The sequence below is a fragment of the Cupressus sempervirens genome, chromosome 11 (genome assembly GCF_028749045.1).
Source record: "Cupressus sempervirens isolate cs-2001-9-10 chromosome 11, ASM2874904v1, whole genome shotgun sequence".
Taxonomy (NCBI): Eukaryota; Viridiplantae; Streptophyta; class Pinopsida; order Cupressales; family Cupressaceae; genus Cupressus; species Cupressus sempervirens.
In genome coordinates this window covers 23,669,173-23,690,199 of record NC_143128.1, presented here as the reverse complement: position 1 = coordinate 23,690,199, position 21,027 = coordinate 23,669,173, and the positions used below count along the sequence as shown (strand labels likewise).

General features: G+C 36.1%; 1 protein-coding gene across 1 annotated transcript in view; it reads right to left on the bottom strand.

Moving 5' to 3' along the window:
* The window catches only part of LOC149528044 (NAD(P)-binding Rossmann-fold superfamily protein), a 66,034-nt gene extending 58,322 nt beyond the window's left edge, over positions 1-7,712 (bottom strand). The window contains exons 1-7 of the mRNA XM_089811713.1: positions 7,578-7,712; positions 7,128-7,245; positions 6,315-6,411; positions 5,965-6,029; positions 5,761-5,846; positions 5,427-5,511; positions 5,259-5,329 (exon numbers count right to left, since the gene is read on the bottom strand). Of these exons, the coding sequence (XP_089667839.1) occupies positions 5,259-5,329; positions 5,427-5,511; positions 5,761-5,846; positions 5,965-6,029; positions 6,315-6,411; positions 7,128-7,233 (510 nt within the window). The 5' untranslated portion in view covers positions 7,234-7,245; positions 7,578-7,712. The remainder of the gene's footprint in view (positions 1-5,258; positions 5,330-5,426; positions 5,512-5,760; positions 5,847-5,964; positions 6,030-6,314; positions 6,412-7,127; positions 7,246-7,577) is intronic.
* Between the last annotated feature and the right edge of the window lie 13,315 nt (positions 7,713-21,027).

The following is a 21,027-nucleotide window of genomic DNA, read 5'->3' as shown; positions in this document are numbered from 1 at the left end:
ATCCTTACAATATTCTCCAAATGAAAGAACTCCAAATTCTTACAATATGAGAGAGCTTTCAAACCAAGAGCTTCAAACTAGCTTGCACACCAAGAGCTTCTACAAGAAGAGCTTACAACTAAAGAGCTTGCACTTGAAGAGCTTGACCTTCCAAAGCTTGATTAGAAATGCTCATATGCATTGCTTAAATAGGCACATACCAACCAAGATGTTGCAACTACCTTTCAACAAACATTTAACTCCCACCCAAACACAACTAAGCACCCAACAAATATTAAATGCATGATTTAATAAAATATCCACAACTTTCTAAAATTCCACCTACACACCTCGATAAATGGAATGACAACCATTTTTATTTATTTTTCTATTTACGCCACCTATGCACCTTGAAAATAGAAATTCCAATTTTTTTCTCTTTTTATTTTTTTATTATCTTTTATCATTTTTCCTCTAATTTTTGTCACTTTCTCTCTCCTCCAATTTTTTTTTCCATGCAAGATGCTCCTGCATTACAAAGCAACGACCGTAGATGATTGAAGATTTGACAATGGAAAAGTTGCGGACCTGCGGAAATATAACATAAGAAAAATAGGAAATACAATAAGGTTTTATTTTTGTACTTCCATTGGCATTAAAATATTTAAAAGTGGGAAGTTTTGGCGGGAGGCAAATATGGTTAACAGTTCACATCTACATCAATTGCCAAATAACCTACAAGAAATTCATGTCCAAACTGTATTCTTATGATTTAGTCCATTGCTTCTTTTGCTCTAAAGTGGAAATTGGGTATTGAGTCCATTGAGGATGTTCCAGCTTGATCCGTGAAAAATATTTATCAATCTAATTCTATTGATAATGCATCAGGAAGGCTGCTACTGTTTGCTTTAATGTATTGAATATCATGCGCGTACCCCATTAGTAAAGACTGCACCAAGCCGCTTAGCAGAGTTGTGCTCCAATTGGTTTGGACATTAATCATTTGAAAGTTCTGTTATCAGTTCTTATCATAAACTGTTCTGGGAGAAGAAACAAACTTCTTCACTTCTCAGCATGCCAATAATTCAATTCACTGATTTGCATTTTCCACTGCGCTACAAAGACAATTCTCCAATTCTCAATCAAACTCTAGTTAAATCGCACCCTAATTTTCTTTGGATGCATTTTTTTAAACAAGTTGTGGAAAACAAGTTCTTAATACTGGCAGACTTGAGCATTTGGATTTACAAACCTTACTGCCTTCATTGCTTCAGCAGATCATAAAAGTGGTTGGTACTACATGTAATCCAATATTTGTCTTGATATTGCAGACATGTACAGATTTATGCACATAATTTGAACATCCTAAAACAACAAGCTTGGGGAGATAATGCTAATAGGGGATCTTAATGCCTAAAAAGCAAACAAACAAGCTAATACTCTAAGATTCAATGAGCACACAGATGACAGACCATTACTGCTAGAGAAAGATGAAGAAAGCAGATTGAAAAAGAAATCAGCAAATGGACAGAAGAATATAACTGATTTTAGGAAAGAATGATTAGCATTATGCAGCATACACAACCTTGTCATGTGCAGTGGTACAAAATTAGCATTACAGCTTATATGACTTTGCTATTACGGTACTACACATGCTCTCAATTGTGTTATTTTCTTTCCTTGCTCATTTGCAAATTGTGTGACTACAACCCTGTAATTTGTAAATCATTTTCAAAAATAACACCTTTAATCGACTTTGATGAGGTTGACCACTAGGTCTTTCCCTGGATCCCTAAATATGATTTCAAAGTGATAGGTCAGAGTCTAGAAGGATATATTTTTACAATTCAATCTTCAAGACGATAAGACTTCCAGATCATACAAGGATATGTCTTAAATTGGAAACCGCTTGGACCCTATCAAAAAATCTCACCCTAAAAGTAAGCAATCCAGAATGATGCAAACCCATGACAATAACTCTAAAAGTAAGTAATCTAGAATGATGCAAACGCTTGACTATGAGTGTATACCCTTTCATTGTAGTAAGTGTCACAAATATGGCAATTTAGTTGGAGATTTTACAATAACAGATGATTTATAGCTGCAAGCTCTGAAGAGACAAAAAAGTCCAAAAGTAAAAGACGATGCACTTTAGAAGCCAAAAAAGTAACACTCAATCAAAACCAATGGACAAAAAAGGAGAAACAAAGCATGCAATGATCAAGGAAAGATGAGAAGATGAACAAAGATAAGGTTCAAGTTTGTCAAGGAAAAAAACACATCTCTCATGTGGGCTCCAATGAAAAGAAAAGGATGGCATTCTAAATGAATAAGTTTATGAAGGTAATGGTGGGGATATTGAAGGTGGAATAATAAATTAGTAAGACCTTGGCGAAAGAAATTAATGAGGATTTCAATGCAAAGACAAAAGAGGAATTAAGACTATTAAAAGGAGCAAATGTTTGAAGAATAACGAAAGACAAACATAGACCATGAAGAGGACACAAATGGGTTGCACGCAAAATAGTAGAACTACATGTCATCATCATATAATTAAGAGAAGCACAAGAGCTTTAGTCCCATAATGCAATTTACAAGTAAAGTCAAATATTTTGGATGGCAATCAAGAAAAGGAGAATGAATAATAAGTCGGATCAAGATTCAAAAGGAAGAGACAGAGGCATTTCAAGTGGATCTCAATTTCTGTAGAAAGATCTGAGGAGTATTATAGGATGTATATTTTCAATGGCTCCCCTTAAAAGATTGTACACCTTATCACAACAGTATCTCCAATGGCTATGTTGATGTCCACCATGAGGTGGTTTAATAGTGACAACTCTGACACAAAATATTTGGGTCCTTACTGGTGTTTTTGGAACCTAAGGTTTTATAATCATTGGATTGTAATACTAATTAGTGGTTTCTTTCATTTGTGTATCTACAAATACTCACACAGAATTAAGGGTCAGGCAAAAATGTAAAATAATTATTAGTTATTGCATTGTGAATGATCAAGATTAATACAATGAATGCTTTTTTGCGAAGATTTTGCCTGAGAGTGATTCTCAATGTAAAGTCTCTCAGTATACAATAAGTGCACCATTATTTAATTATGTTGTATTTTAAAATTCTAATGGTGCCAGTACCATGACATCATTTAATACTTTCTCTTCAAGGAGACCTAAGAAACATAGTGCTACTCAATCAAAACATCTCATGGGAAGTAAGAAGCAACCAAGCTCAAAACCAAAGAGCAATTGGTCAAAAGAATGACTGTAATGGAAGAACCTGACATCTTACTCTTGCTAAAAACTATATTATCTCAAAAGCATAAAGAAATGCATGCATATAGAACCACATATGCAAACAGAAAAGTATAAATGCATGTTAAAAAGCTAGTCAAATACAGATGATTCAGTGTTGGCTGTTGCTCCTTTTGGCATGGAATTTTGTAATCTGTTTTGTGTAATGCCCCATGTTTTCAAGATATTGTATCTTTGTTGGGTTGGGTAGTTCAATTTTGGGGGTTTTTTGGGTGATGACACTACTGGCCACATGTTGGCTACTCTTTTATGTAATCTTTTTTTCTATTAATGCAAAATCTTTATTATCGATCAAAACAAAAGGTAGTCAAATTAGAAACAACAATGTAAATTGCATGCTTGCATTGCAAAAAATTAAAAAACTGCAATGATGTTTTTCTATTAACAGCTTTTTAATACTTTTTTATCTAAGTTGCCGGTTCCGGTTCAGTTCCAAGTTCAAAGTTCGAGAAGCAGTTCGCAAGTTCGACAAAATTTTGGAAAGGGGTTTGGGTTCGTTTGGGTTCATTAGTACAAAAACATGTAAAAATATATATATATATATATATATATATATATATACATTTTTATGAAGCATGAGTTAAAATTAGAATGTGATCCTTGTTCCATAAGCTATTAGATAAATCAAATCTACACTTGCTGCATTACATATAATATTGAAGCAAGCTGTGTACTATGAAGTATAGCAGAATGTGAAGAAACCTAAGGGTGTTAAGCAATAACTGAGAGTCTTGATATACAAACCTCATAAGTAAACCTTCATCACAATAATAATAGAATCTCATAAAAATGATTTAAAATATCTGTTAATATATATTCTGTTCACAGTTTAGAACAGGCTGAAACTTGAGAAAATCTGTTTAAAGCATCCAGGTTTTAAAAGCTATTTAAGCTTCGTCAACATCGTTGTTCGACTGGATTTTAGGCAAGTTATCTTACCTTCAATTATATAATATAGCTTCCAATTGAAACTGACCTTATTGACCAAAGACTTGATATAGTTCATAAAGGTAGAGCCTCCACTTTCTTGATGGATTCATTACATAATTCCACAAGGCCCATCCAACATATCTCTTGAACTACTCAACAATTGTGCTTGCAAAAAAAGAAGCCATGTGTCACACGGGAATGCAAGCTTATATTTTGTGGGTTGACTTTGCTTATATGTCAGTTGACGGTCCTGTTTATAACTAGACGAGATCGCAAATTCAGAGGACAAGATCTGTTTTTGGAAATGCTATAGAATGAAACTTCAAACCTTGGGGTGTCATTGGATATGAATTACCATGAAATGTGTTTATAATGCAGTATTTAATATTGCAAAAATGATAAACAGTTCATTATGACTCAGAAGCTTAGCTGCAGGTTCGAACTGGGTTCGAAAATTTCAAGATGGTTCGCACGGATTCGAATCCAATTTGAACCAGATCGAACCAGGAGTGCCAAAATCGCACCCCGGTCGAACCAAGTTCGAACCAGACCCGAACTTCGAACCAGTTCAAACTTTCCCGGGTCCGGAGTGGGGGGAGGGGGAGGTACCCATGCAACTTAGCTTTTTATTTAAAAATTGTTTCTTTCTTGCAAGTTAAACATTTTTTGTTTGCCACTTAATGCAATGGTTGCTTAATTCCCCTTTTTTATGGTATATGATTTTAAATCGTATCAAAAAAAAGGTACAGACAGATATTCAGTCCTTAGGTCAAAAAAAGTTATGCTGCATGCATAAGAACATAACATTGGAGCAATCTAAGGATAATAGGGCAAGTTTAGCAAGGGCATAAGAAATAGCACACTAGATGATAATAGCTATCTAAAACTTGATACAACTTAAAGAAGGTTCCACAATTCACCTAAAACTCTGTCAAAAGCTCAAATTGAATGTTACATAGATTGCCACTTATCATGACAAAACCAGCTAATTTTTCACATTCAGCAGTGGAAGAAAGCATATTCTACCTTTGCAAGATGCTCAGAGATTACCCCATTGACATCTTCAAAACTAAAATTGCGTGTCTCATATTCTCTCCCTGTCATGATGAAATCAGAATATACCAGAGTCAAGAATGCAATGCTTAATTTTTTTACATCCAGCATAGAAGGAAAGCCCATTCAGTGATCAAATACCAATAAGATTGATGACGACATTAGATTTTGCCATCACTGCTTTTATTGAACTTTCGTCTCGTGGATCATACTTCATCGGAACAATCTGACATTAAGACCATCGTTCAAATCCAGCCATAGACGCAACCAAAATGTTATCACATTGAAAGAAATTGATGCTAACGAATAAAATACAGATCTATAATTTAAGATTACATGTACTCTTTTGAACAGAAGTATTATGACGATTCAAAGTTTGATAAGTTTCCTAATTCTCATCTGCATGTTTACAATGCAATGAAAGAAATTGAACCAAAATATAGTGATTATAATTTAAAATAATTATGCCTCTTACCTGTCCCAAATCCCCCATTAGTTTCAAATGCCTTGGTGAATCCTCTGAACCCCTAAAAGGAACTAAAACTTGAGAGCCCACTTTAGCTGGACATTGATGAAAAGCAAAATTACAATATTAAAAGTATATGAGCACATGAGGTATAACAAGAAACTGCAGCAGACACAAAGTAGATACGAAGCACCAAAAAAGGTGTACCCATACCAAGCTGCTGGACAACATATCGACCTAAAAATCCTGTGGCTCCAAATACAGTTGCAATGATACCACTGGCATGGTAAATAAGAAATGAGATTATCAGTTAGACATTTTACTTTTTAATAATTCTCATTTACTGAATTAATTTTCTCGACAACAACCCAAACAACAATTCCACATTTACTGTTTCTCCCATTAGTTACTCCAAACTGTGTACTTCAGTACCAATGACCAACTTTAATCTGTGGTAGGAATTAATGTAATCTGAATTATGCAACAATCAGCTCGCATGAAATAGATTTGTGCATAAATTCAAACCCTCCTTGCCATCTCCCATAATATACATATTAAAATACCTGACAGAAGATCGGCCTCCTGTTCCCTTCCGAATAAGGTGCCCAATACCCTTGGTGGATAAAGACGAAGCAAAACGTGAATCACCAATTCTATATTCTGTGTCCAAAAAAAATTCAATCAGTAAAAGCCCAAATGAACTTGAAATGTCTTATTAAGTTATTTAAGAAAACAAAAAACAATTTTCAAACATAACAGGACAAAACGTCTAACATTCAAAAATGCAGGTCCAAAGTCACAAGCTTTGCAGTTCAAGCTACTAGAAGACGTTATAATCTTAATATTAGAAGAACAACATATCTAAAACTCTATATGCAGCGTACCCTACAGATGAACCATGTTGCAGCTACCGAGCATGAGAGAGAGGTTGTTAAAAGCTCAAAAGAAGGTTATACCATAAGAGAAGTCCATAAATAGGTCGAACTTTTACATCCAGAAGATCCAAAGAATTTTGAGCTATCCTAAAGTTCAAGTTCCGAAAACTAATGTTAAATGTTGTGAACGAGATTTCTAGCTAATTTAACAACAATGAAAATGAACCTTGCAAAACCAGAGAACCCTACAAATCCAAGGTGACCATCAGTCAATGCATCTAAGCCAAAACTTTGACCACGAGAAGAATTTCCCAATTTATAGTTAAAAAATATCAGAATCCTCAAGATTCAAATGCGCAAGCTTATAGTTGTATTGCACAGAGCCACCTAAATCTTTATACATTTGACATTTCCCAGGTGCATCATTATGTATTTCAATTTTTGGGAATCGGGAATCTTAATTACCTAGAAATAATTGTTAAGCTAGGAATTTCTTCTTACCTCGAGAACTAGCTGCTTGCAAGGAATAAGCATAACGCAATCCCAGAGTGGCCGAACTGTCCGACAGTGGACGCAATTGAGCAGCCCGCCTGGCACCAACCTGCATTTTGCCGATTTTCTGCCATATACAATTTACACAAGTCATTACAAATAAATATTGCCGATCCCATAAATGTTGCACGAAAACCTTCAACATCCCCGAAAGGAAGCATTTAAACCCAATCAAAAACGAAATAAATTAAGGAAAGAAAGATTCTATTTCTGCCCTAATAAGGAATAAATTATGAAGTTGAGAGTGAGTCCGAACAACGTGAATATGATAATGCTTGTTTGAATAAAATATGATTACTGAGTAAATGCTTAGAAGGTTTAACAAGTCTCATTGAGTGATATAATCAAATGGTTACAAAATCATCTAGAATCAAAATAAGAAAAAATATGGCATCCTACCTTGCAAAAATGCAGGGCCAAAACCTTGGTGAGGTACAGAGATTTGTCCTATTTTCGAAGTATGGATTGTATATCCTCGTTCAAAGCAATTGGTGCCGTTTCCCTTCTTCGTTTTTGAAGTCTATTTCGTTTCTTATTTCCAACTGGTGGAACTGGTTCGTGTTTTTCAATTGTTATAATTATTAATTTATTATTTCTGCCAGCATCATATATTTAAGAAGCTATAAAGGGCACTTTTCGATTAACGTGGCAAAATAATTATTTTTGTCCATAGCGAGGAGAGATCTATGTGTAATGTAGAACTGAGTTGTTTATTATTAGTCCTTGCTTTATGAGGCAATGAGCTAATGTTTTTCACTTGATTTTTATTTTTTATTTTTTTATTTTTATTGAAACAAAGCAAATTTACAAAGAATAACAGCTACACGAGGTAGTTGGAAGAGAGATACAACATAAATCACTACAAGCATATTTAATTCATTCAACCATACAAGTCTCATATGGTAAAGTTTACAAAGTTTTATTTTAAAAATAAGTATAAACTAGCACTTGCACCCGAAGGAGCAAGGGATACGCCGATAGTAAGAAAAGGTGGTAGTTTACATGTAAGATACATGACTACATCTAGTTTGTGCCATACATATAATAAAATGGTGAATATAAACAAAAAAAATTGCTAGGTTGAAAGTTGTTATTTTGACAATCAAAAAACAATTCATGAAAGGAATCTATAACTTTATTTCAAACTTTGCATGTTGACGACCATTTTTTTAACATCTTACAAATCAAAACACATTCGAATACAATTATTTTTATTTATTTATTATTATTTAAAATTTATGATGAACGATACTATCTGTACATCACCTAAAGATCACATCTTTGAGAATGTACATGCGCATATAAACTTTTGAAGTACACCATTTAAAAATTTAAAACATTAATAATCTACAATATTTGAAAGTACACAGTCTTGGAGCCTCCATAAATATGGACCCATTGAAAGCCATGCGGGATACAAGTAACATATATGTAATTAAAGTTTGTAGACGAAGAATGATACCAATAGTTTCTCTACAAAGACAACATATTTATTATTCAATTGCATCATACATTAACAAAATAGACGTGGAGATTGTATTACATATTAGATACAATAGAGATATACTAAACAAGACAACTTATAGATCACATTGGATACATGCAAGTATCCATATATAAGTAAATTTCAACGGATCACCAAAAGGGGTTTTTTTTATGCACCATACCTATAACACAACAATTATATACATTAGCATACGATGAGATTGAAATGCAAAAATTTAGCCAATTTCAGAATTAATGATGTAAGCACAAACATAGTCATATAAATTAGAGGAAAGTAATATATTTGATAAGTAGGAGATGATTTCCACAGCTAGTCAAATTGTGATGTGAATATTAGGATTTAACTTTGTGATTTTGAGTCAAACTCGATGACCCATGTTTCATGAGTAGTGATTCAACATGAATCCATCTCTCATGGGAATAATTGGAACACTTAGCACTCATTGGATCTAGGTGATGCTCACAGGGGTGAAGCACCGGGACTTCCCGGGAGGTCACCCATCCCAGTACTACTCCAGCCTGAGCGCGCTTAACTACGGAGTTTCCTCCACAGTTAAACCCAAAGCTTGCAACCCCATTTGCAAAACCTTCACCAAGTGTTGTGCGTTATGAACCATTCATTAGAAAGCCCCTTAAGCTCATCAATTGATAAGTAGGAGATGATTTCCATAGCTAGTCAAATTGTGATGTGAATATCAGGATTTAACTGTGTGATTTTGAGTCAAACTCGATGACCCATGTTTCATGAGTAGTGATTCAACATGAATCCATCTCTCATGGGAATAAATGGAACACTTAGCACTCATTGGATCTAGGTGATGCTCACAGGGGTGAAGCACCGGGACTTCCCTGGAGGTCACCCATCCCAGTACTACTCTAGCTTGAGCGCGCTTAACTACGGAGTTTCCTCCACAGTTAAACCCAAAGCTTGCAACCCCATTTGCAAAACCTTCACCAAGTGTTGTGCCTTATGAACCATTCATTAGAAAGCCCCTTAAAACTGCATCCAAAGTTCAGCAAAATCCCAGAGAATGGGGCCAAGAGTGCGTAACCATTGGGCACCCAAAACCACATCACAGCCACCTAAGGGTAAGGCAAACATGTTAGAGCGCATGTTATAATCTCCAATAGAGAGACGCACATTGCGACATTTCCCTTTACAAGGTAAAGTGCCCCCATTGGCAATCATGACTTCAAAGCTAGAGCAGGGATGGATAAAGCAATCAGCCTGTTTGGCTATTCATGGATCAATGAAGTTATGAGTGCTACCAGAATCAATGAGTATAGTAAGAGGGATCTTCTTGAAGAAACCCTGGACCCGCATGGTTTGTGGAGTAGTGACTCCTGCCAAAGCATGGACAGATATCTCTGGTGGAGCTTCTGGTGAAGGAGGTTCAGGCTGGTGAGGCTCAACCTCATCATCCACTGTTTCCTGAGCATCTACATATTCTTCCAGTTCCGGTGGAGAATCCACATCCAAGAGATAGAGCTTTTGTTGAACACATCTATGGCCCCGAGACCATTTCTCATCACAATTATAAGAAAGCCCTTTGTCTCGCCTGACTCGCATCTCTGTTTCAGACAAGTGCTTGATCGGAGTAGTTCTGGGAGCTGGTATGACTGGAGGGTTGTGAGAACCTGTATTTCTGAATGGAACAAAATTAGATCTGGAGCGTTGTAGAGCACTAATCTTGTCTTCCGCTAACTTAGCCAACCCAAGGGCTTCCATCATTGTAGTAGGTCGAAACATTTTGACTTCTGAGCGAAGTGCATCCTTCAGACCACTGACAAAACAACTACGGAAGAATTCATCAGACAAGCCCTCTGTGTAATTAGCTAATTTTTCAAACTCTGTCTGGTATTCTCTTACAGTGCCTGTTTGACGCAGTTTAGTGAGTGCTCCTATGAAATCATCAAAGGAACTAGGGCCAAAGCGCTCCAAAATGAGGGTGCACAATTCTCTCCACGTTGGGCCTACATTAGCCTTGATGTACCAACGGAACCATTGAAGAGCTTCATGTTCCAAATGAAAAGATGCAAGGGGGACTTTGTGGTTATCCAAAGTATTATGCAAGCTGAAATACTGCTCTGCCCTATAGATCCATCCAGTCGGATCAGAACCATCGAAGCGTGGAAAATCAAGCTTTGGTCCACGGAAATTGCCAGAAGAGGACCCAGTATCTCCTGAATGGTTTCGGCTCATGGCTGACTGCTGAAAGTTAAGACCCAGAATTTTGTCATCCAGATCTTGAAGTTTGGTTTTGAGGGATGCAATTTCCTCTTCCATGATTTTTGCTCCTGTACGCGTAACAACCATAAAGCAAGGTTTTTTTTTTTTTTTGGAATGGGTAGAAGATGAGAAACAAAAACTTTTTTAGTTACGGCAAACTTGGATTTGGGTAAAACTCATATAGGAAATGGGTGTTCGACGGGTGGTGGGAGACTATCTGGGGACAAGGGAAAAAGAAAAATGAGGGTTTCAAGGGTAGGGGGGCGAAATGAGGCGAACAGTCCAAGAGGGATAAGGGAGCAAAATGAGGAATTGAATCTTGTGGCTCAGTTTGGTGGCGATTGGATGAGAGGTGAAAAAGATAGGGCAAACCCTAAAATTAGATAAATGAGGGATTTAGGGCTTTGATATGTAAAATTTGGGGTTGGGTCGCCAAGGAAGGAAGTATGCGAAATGATATTGCAGACGTTCTGCGGAAGTATGAGCAGAAACAGAAAGCAAACAAGGAAGCTACGACTAAAAAACAGAAAAAATTTTACTCTTTTTTTTTTTTTTTTTTTTTGAACAGTCGACTTAGAAAAATTCACTCACAGACAGAACAACTGAAAAGAGTTATTGCAATAACAAGAGATATTAGAAGTGAGAGGAACCTGAAGGCCACGACAGAAAAAAAATTTGATGTAATTTCCACCCAGCGAGCCCAAGAGAGTGCTCTGATACCAGATGTGATGAACCTCTTTATAGCAATATCGTGAGAATGCTCGAAATAACAGAATACAAAGTGATAGCAGAACTCAGAATGAATCTACTGATCGCAGGCCACTTCGAGGGGGTAACCTCCTTTGAGCAAGCTCAATACAATAAATTCGTCCGTGCCCATCAAGGGCCTCAACCTATTCTTATATACTGAGTACGATCTAGAAAAGTAATACTACCTATGCATGTGGGATAATAAAATATACTCACGGGACGACTTACAAAGCATATGCGTCCAACAACACTACTCTAACAAAATAAACAGAAGGAACACACAGGTTCCTAACAGTCACCCATCCCAGTACTACTCTAGCTTGAGCGCGCTTAACTACGGAGTTTCCTCCACAGTTAAACCCAAAGCTTGCAACCCCATTTGCAAAACCTTCACCAAGTGTTGTGCCTTATGAACCATTCATTAGAAAGCCCCTTAAGCTCATCAATTGATAAGTAGGAGATGATTTCCACAGCTAGTCACCCCTGTGAGCATCACCTAGATCCAATGAGTGCTAAGTGTTCCATTTATTCCCATGAGAGATGGATTCATGTTGAATCACTACTCATGAAACATGGGTCATCGAGTTTGACTCAAAATCACACAGTTAAATCCTGATATTCACATCACAGTAATATACATGTTAGCTATCCACTCTATAGGGAGAGTTGTTGCAATCGTGACTCTTCCTTTTTTCTAATAATGGTATATGGATTATCTTTCATTCTTGAATATCGATCAAAAGAGAACAATGGCTTTATAAGCAAGTTGTTGAGTGATTTAACTCTTGATATAGTTGTAAAAGTCAAACCCTGTCGTTCTGTTGTACCAATATCAATTGTTGCCCTTTGAAGTGTTAATCCTTGGGATTTATGTATGGTAAGTGCCCACAACATAGATAGTGGGATCTGTCTATAATTACCCAAGGTTATAGGTGTTATAGGTAGACTATTTGGGGCATTTTGGTCCCAAGGTGGGCCAGTATAATTATCAAATCAGACAACCACATATAGAGGTAGGTTAGGGGGCTTACATCCTGGTGTATAAACAATATCTACCACCTCTCCAAGCGATCCATTTACAAGGCCTGTTTGAATCCAAAGGTTTGTCATTAACATTGTTCTTTGGCCTTTACATAGCAATAGTTCTTTTGGAAGTCAATCGACATCACTATCAAGGTTTGGTTGTAAGTGTATTTTTACAGTAATAATAAGTGCAACAGGAAGATTGAGTAATTTAAGCATTTGTCGGTTGTGTATCTCGACTAAATTATTTGTAGAGTAAAGATGCATTGACTGATCAAATGACCTCTGTTCAGAAGCAAATATCATTTTATTTGTACATTGCATGAGTAATTCCCAATCTTTCTCAATTGGATTTGCATTTCGCATATTGTACAACATGTGATGAAATTTGATTTGAGCTTGAGTGTCACCTTGTTGGCGAAATATGGTTGTGAATGTGATGACCTTTGTAAATTTATCCCAAAGGTATTTGGCATTTGAGTGCGACGTATTAATTGGTTTATCCATGACAGGGGGTAGTTGTGCTAAGTCACCAACAAGAATTATAGATGTTCCACCGAAGCATTGTTTTTGTTGATGGGGGAAAGCCTCACGCAATCTACTATCTATTTTCAAAAGCAACTTTGGCCCTACGAAGCTAAATTCATCAATAAGGAGGTATTTCACATATCTCATCTCTTCTTGAAAGACTAGTGGTGACTGTCCACGTAGTGGGTACATCTCTCTTATTGGTATTCTAAGGGTAGCATGTATGGTTGAGGCATTTATGTTGAATGTCGCAACTCTTGTAGGTGCAACAATAAGGAGTGGACTATTACTTTTAGATGCTAAAAGCCAAAGTGCATGTCTGATGCAATTTATCAAGTATGATTTGCTTGTGCCCATTGTTCCTTGTATGATCATATAGAGGGGTTGTTTGGAGGAAATATCATTATAATGGTGAGTGCTAGTTCTTGTTCATAAGATAATGGATATAGTGGAGCATGTTCTTGTAATATGGAGTGTTCATCTCTCTCGAATGTCTTGTTTGTACTTATGAAATGTTCTGCAGTATTGTGCAAATGGGGAGGTATAAAACTGTCATGTCCCGCCCCGACCATCATAGCACTATTGACATTTTGTTTCTTTTGGACTTTGATAGTTAGACTCTAGATGACACATTATTACCCCCTATGGACATTGATATTTTGATCCTTAGACTATTTGATTTCATGTTATGTTATTGGGACATTGATACCTATATCATTAGGCTATATGATGATTCCTTATGATGTTACTAGGACACTAATATTCTAAGTAGTTTTTATGATGTTATTCAGATATGCTTACTTACCTTCTTGATGATCCATATGTCATGATTAAAGCTTATGTTATACTCAAGTGAATGTTTGATTTTTGAATTGTGGTCTCCATATGGTGCTAGATTATCATGTCTTAGCATATTTAGAGTAACATTAAGAATTCATGTATCATTTGAATAAACTAGAGTTGTATACTTATATTATATTTGATGCATTGCTTAAGGTAGATTAATTTCATAATTTTCTGTAAGAATAAATGATCATAATGTTTTACTATCTAGATTAGAGAATTGCTACAAATGTGAAGTGTGTAATGTGATATGAATGGAAATACATATTTCATATTAGTTATGTTATTCATTGATGATAGAATCTATGTGATTTATATTTATGTTATCATTTTATCACCTTATTCTTGGACTACTGATATTTGCAATAAGTGTGCAGGAAAGAAGCCCATGGATTTATGGAGAACCTTGCTAGGTGTTTGGAAAAACCAAGGTTAACCCTAAGGAGGGTATAACCTTTTTACCCTTGTATTTTATTTGTAAAACCAATTTGTGTGTATTATTGTGATTCTATAAAAGTAAATTTGTTTTTCTTGATGGCTTGCCAAGTGTGTTGTGTGTATTGTGGTGTCACTTGACACATGTTCTCCTTTGTGGCATGCTTAGCGGGATGGTAGGTGGTTGAGTGAACCAAGGAGTGGTTTGGTAGGATTTCTTTTCCCTAGGTGTATTTATGGGTCCAAGAGGGATTCTTTCCATGCTAGGTCAAATGTACACCTTTTGTGAATTTCTAGGAGGTTTACACCATCCCTAGGGGTAGTTTGAGATCTTATTTTAAAGCCCATATGATATACCTAGGGGGTAGGGGCATTTTTAAGTATTATAAGCTTCCCCAGGCATTGAAAAGAGCACCCAAAAATTGTGGATTCCCAAGTTGGCCGAATTTGGAAACTTAAGCATCAAAAGAAAACATTCTTTAGAGGGAGTTGGTTGGAGAGTTCTTGGGGGGAGAATTTTTGGATAGATCTGGAAAAAGAATCTAAGTGGGGTAAAATTTTGGAAAAGGGAAAAAAAACAAGGAGAAGAAGATATCTTAGGAGGAGGATTGCTGGTAAAAAGAGAGGGAGCTCAAATTTGCTTGGAAACCAGGTTGGTAACCTTATGTACCCTTGCTATGAAAGTTTGTTGTTAAGTAGATTATTTTTATTGTGTTATGCATGTGAGTTTTCTGTAATGTAGTTGTAATATGGTGTGTTGTAATGTTGTGTTGTGTGAGGTTGAGGGACCATGTTTCAGTTTTGGTGTATGTGTGTATTGTGATTTACTTTGTGTTGTGAATTCATATGTTCTTGTTGCAGTTTTTCTGTTTTGGGTGTGACAAGGTGAGTCTCATCTCTTGGGAGGGAAAGAGAGCCTTGTGAGGGTAAGGGGTGCATAGGGAATGTGTTGGGTGAGAGTCTCTCCTAGAGTACGAGAGGGATGCCATATGGGTGTTATGGGCCCCATATGCCACCTTGCTGGAGTTATAAGTATTGTAAAGATGCCATGTGAGGGCATGTATGTGGTGTTGGGTTTCCTTGTGCAGGCATGTGTATAAAGTGTATAGCCTAATGAAGGCATAGTTGCAGGTGGAGTCTCCTCAACATTCATTTTCCACCCTTACCCCTTGAGATGGATCTACATGTGATCCTAAGTGGTCTACCTTGGTTGGGAATTTTTGTGGTTTTATTTGTCAACTGTAAAATGTGTGAACAATTTTGTAATGTGAGCATTGTGTTGTAAATGGTTGTTAGTAATGTATGTCCACCTAGTCAAGGTTCTCCCTACTCGGGGGTGGCCTTTAAAAGGCCTAAGGTTGGGAGGAGAGTACCATGGGCTTGTTTGTGTGTGTTGTACTACAGGTTGTGATCTATGGATTGAAGACTTGAAGAGAAGAAGGATGTTGTCTTATTTTCATGTGCAACAAAAACATACTTCCAAGTGAATTCTTATTGTATTAGGGAGAGTCACCCTTGGGTAACTCCCAATCTTGTGTTTTATGACAGCTTGTAAGCTGAAAAATTGTATAAGTGGACTGTATAAGTGGACTGTACTTGTTGATATGTTGCTACATTCAGTGATTAAAGAAATTTATATATCATGCACTATCCTATAGTATATAGAAATGAGTAAAGTTGTTATGTTTTTGTTTCTAAAATGATTCTAAGAGAAAATGTGTGTCTCCATTTGAAATTGATACATTTGGTTATAAAGACATTTTGTTAGAATTTCAAATAATGTTCTGGTTGGAAGGAACTAAAGTGGTTAGTGAAGTTAGTTAAATGTATTGTAGGAATGTACATCAATATTGTAGATCAAGGAAAATAAATATAAAAAATAAAATAAAATAAAAATGCTTTTATTGAAAAAGAAAAATATATTTATATTTGCTGGTTCCTTTGACTGTAATATTGGTGCACTACAAAAACATTCACCTCAATTGTTGATATTATCAAAGTCATGTCTTCCTAGCATTTCAAGGGCATTCAAGTTCTCACCACCACCAACTCCCATATGTGATAACATCTCCCATTCATCTAGGTCACTTGTCTTTATTGGATCCACCTCACTTGTATCATTGGAATCATCCTCATGGCCATCTTCTGTAACTATCAGGCGGTCCACATGCTAGACATGGTAGTTATTTAATTTTAATTGTTTCCAATTTGCAACAACCACATCTTTAGTGAGACCAATATCTATAGCAATGTTGCGATAATGCTTGTACAAAAGTAGCTCACTCCAACAAAACAACTCTAATTGTTCAGATTCCTCATTAGGGGTACTATAGAAACGAGGAAAAATATTGACAATTGCCTTTTTTTTCCTAACCATCCACTTGCACCCTTTGTGAGTAGCTGAAAATGAAAATGATCTAGCAGTTTCGATCAGTGACATTAATTCCATACTAGTGGGTTGTTCTATGTAGGAGTGTAAATAACTTACTAGTATTGTATTATCACCTAGTTTTTTGCTAATCTGATGCAAACCTTTACATCCAACATTCAGTGTTATAAAAGAGTGACTACTAACAACAAGTGGTAACTTTTGTAGCATATGGCATGTCTCCTATGCACCAATATCACGATCTGCAATTATCTCAAACATAAATCTATGATATGCTGATATGCATGGTCTTCACCCACTTGTTGCTTTGTAATGAACCTGGACAAATCTGACCTAAAAATGATGATTTCTGAATAGACAAGACTCTTGGCAAATTACAATGACATACAATTATGGTCTTTTGCTGATATAAAAATGCAAACCTATAGCTACAAATAAAAAACTATGCAATGGCCACGATCTCCTAATGCACTCTTATGCAACACGAATGACTGAAATTTCACTGCCTCACTAACAATTTTTTTAACAATGCAAAATAGGTAGATTAAATATTACTATACTCAAATGCAAATGGTTGGAGTAAACTTGGAAATGAAGAATGTTGCAAATCAAACCCTAATATTGCCAGTAGATGAAGACTTTGATCACACAAATATCTCCAACAATTCATCCAATTGATACCACCAAAATGTTTTGCTTTACAGTACAAGTAGAAAGTCTGAAGCAACTTCCTCAACTTTGCAATAATTCAAGTGATCTTTCACACCCTCAAAATTGCATACCAATTAAGAGTTTTCGTTCTCAATGGCCAATTGTGACTACTTGCAGAAACCCTAGGCTCCACAACGCACATCAACAAAATATCAACAATAAATATGGATAATAGACAATGAGCCCTCGATGCCTATTTATTCTCAGCCTCCTTCTTGAACTTTCTCAAGTCACCTTCTAGAAGGAATTTTATTAGTGTTTTTTTTTTTGCTTCTTCCAGCAAGTTCTAGAATATTATTTTATTAAGTGACTTTATAAAATATTTTATAATTCAAGTCACTTTATTAATTAAATATAAAGTTACCTTTTAATATTTATTTATTTGATAACTTTATAAATAATTAACTTAATACCACTTATTTATTTAATTAAAATAATTAATTAATCATCCTCATAAAATATTCATTATTTTGGACAACTAAATTAATTAAATTGCATTACCTCCAAAATGGGGACATTATAGTCTGCCCCTCCTGAAATTGCTTGTCCCCAAGAAATCTCAACAACAAGTGTCATTCTCCTCCACTTGGATCCCAAGTGAAGACCTGTGTAATGTCCCAATCATCACCAAATAGCTCTTGTAGCACAGGCACAACTTGTTGAATCAACTCAACCCCAAAGTTGCGATGATAAATCTAATGTGCCCATATTGTTGGAAAGCCACCTCCCATTGCTTCCCGTTGTGCCAGTCTGATACCCCCCATCTCCAAAATGTAGCAAGTCCCCAAGTCTTGAATCAAATGGTAATCATCATGAGAAAACAAAGTAGAAGACCTGCCAAACTTGGAATCACCATCTAAGATCGGAAGTAAGTCACCAACCAACAAGTAGATAGTTACCCTATCATATAAAATAGGTAACCAATCCAAAGATGAGTTGTAGATGCCTTCATTACCCTCCAAGGAAAACTCTTGGGTGGTTGGTCCACTAAGAGTGTAATCACTAATATCAATGTCCTCCTCAAAAGAATGATCAACCTCATCACAAAATGTATCCTTCCCTTTAGCATGGAGTTTTCTAATGTTATCTACTCCTTTTTGTCTTACCAAGTTGGAGAGATTGACTTTTTCTTTCATATCTTGAAGGTCGCCACTAACCTAGCCTCCTTGGCCTTCCTCATCCACTCATCATTCATCATTTCGAACCTTCTAATCTCTTCAATGCCAAAGTACACAAAATTGGTCCTCTTGATATCTTCATGTTCTCCAATGGGTGTAGTGTTGCCATCAAGAAATGATATCATATCTTTAGCTTGTTCATGATCACAAGCTTCCTTTTCATGAGAGTGATAATGCGCCAGGTTGTTGTCCTCAAACCTATCTGTTATGACATCATGCCATTGTCGAATGCCTTCTTCATTATGTGAAGAAAAAACACTAGTGGCTGCTCCACTAGGTAAAGGATCAAATTCCATATCCTCCCTTATATCTTGTGCCTCCAATAGACTTTCATATGAATCAATATTCATTGAACTACAATCTGATTCTTTATCATGATAAGAAGAAGCAATGTTAAACTCACATATTGAAGCATCACAAGAACCAATTGATTTGTCTTCAAACACCATTTGTTCTTCTTCAACCTTGCAATCCTCATGAAGTGTCTTATGCCCAACATCTTCCTCCAAGCTGGTCTAATTTTTGTTCTTCCTAGATTCAGCTATATGCTGGTCACCCCCTACATGAAATGTAGCATCATGCGTGCTTTCATTCATGCAAACCTCAACATCTAAGGTACTGATGCTTTGTACCTCAAGGGATGGCTCAATTGATAAGGTAGAAGTTGTTGGTATGACAGTATCTTCACACACTTCCACTCTCAAAGTAACTGCAAGCCCATCCAAAGCACAATCCTGAGATTCCAAATCAACATATGAATCTTCTAGCTTGTTTTCAAGGGTATGATCTAGAAAGTTAGACTCACCATGACATGAATCCTCCACATACAATGCATCATTAGCACCCAATTCCTGAGTACTTTCATGTGATAATTCAATATGACCATTTTGCACATGTGAAAACACTATTGTCTCATGCTCATGCAAAGTTTCATCATTGCTGTCATGAAAATTTGAAGTAGCCTCTACATTAGAAACTTCTTGAGTCACCTCTTGCAAGGATGATAAATCATTACCCAAAGTTGTGCTAGTGTCAACATGTCTATCAAATTCATTATATAAATTTTTGCATACTTCATAGCAATTTGAAGATACCAAATCATTTTGATGAAGAGTTGTATCATCCTTATGTGTATATTCTCTATCCATTTCATGTGTAAACAATTCATGAGCTATAATGTGATATTTCTTCCTTGCAAACTCTATCTTATGGCAAAGACTTGGGTGCAAATCCATGTAACTCATGAAAGGAAGTTCCTTCTTAATTCTTTGAGGAAGAGTGTTATACTCCTTAAACATGCTAATCACTTCTTCTTCTTTGTTTTGTAGTGTTTGACCTCTGCTGGAAGGAAGTGAATTAGATCCTTTAGGTAGTCCAAAATCTAAAAGTGTCTGCTCTAAATGTAGTAACTTTGTGTGTTTATATGCCTGCTTCTGTCTAGCAGCTCTAAAGTTCAGGTACCTGTCAAATGTCCATCTATCCTATACATATGTTGGTAATGAATCCCACTCACTCCTCACTTGTCAGAGTTCAACTACAATATATGTTACCATAGCATCAGGTATGAGTGTTGGAGTTTCTTCCCTGAATGTAGTACATGTAGGTCTGTCAGCTGTTCCAGACCGTGTCCTATGTTGTGATCTTGCTATGCTCCTATCATCCTGGTCATTATTATGATTATTTCTCCTATTTTCCCCAATAAAATGTTGCATCATAGCCATCATTGCATGTGTACTTGCCTCTATTGACTGCATAAGCCTATCTTGACGTTGTAAAGCCTCATCATCTTGCATAATTATGGGTGGGCTTTGAGAATGTCTCTCAGCCATGTTCTCAATTGTGCTAGTTCCTAGTGTAAATAGAGCCCTTTTGTTTTTTCTTTTGTAAACTAAATTGAATGGTGGCTACATAAACCTTGTCAGGCTGGCAAAAAACTGCTTTGATACCACTATCATGAACCTGGACAAATCTAACCTAAAAATGATGATTTCAAAATAGGCAAGACTCTTGGCAAATTATAGTGACATACAATTATGGTCTTTTGCTGATATAAAAATGCAAACCTATAGCTACAAATAAAAAACTATGCAATGGTCATGATCTCCTAATGCACTCTTTTGCAACACAAATGACTGAAATTTCATTGCCTCACTAACAATTTTTTTAACAATGCAAAATAGGTAGATTAAATATTACTATACTCAAATGCAAATGGTTGGAGTAAACCTGGAAATGGAGAATGTTGCAAATCAAACC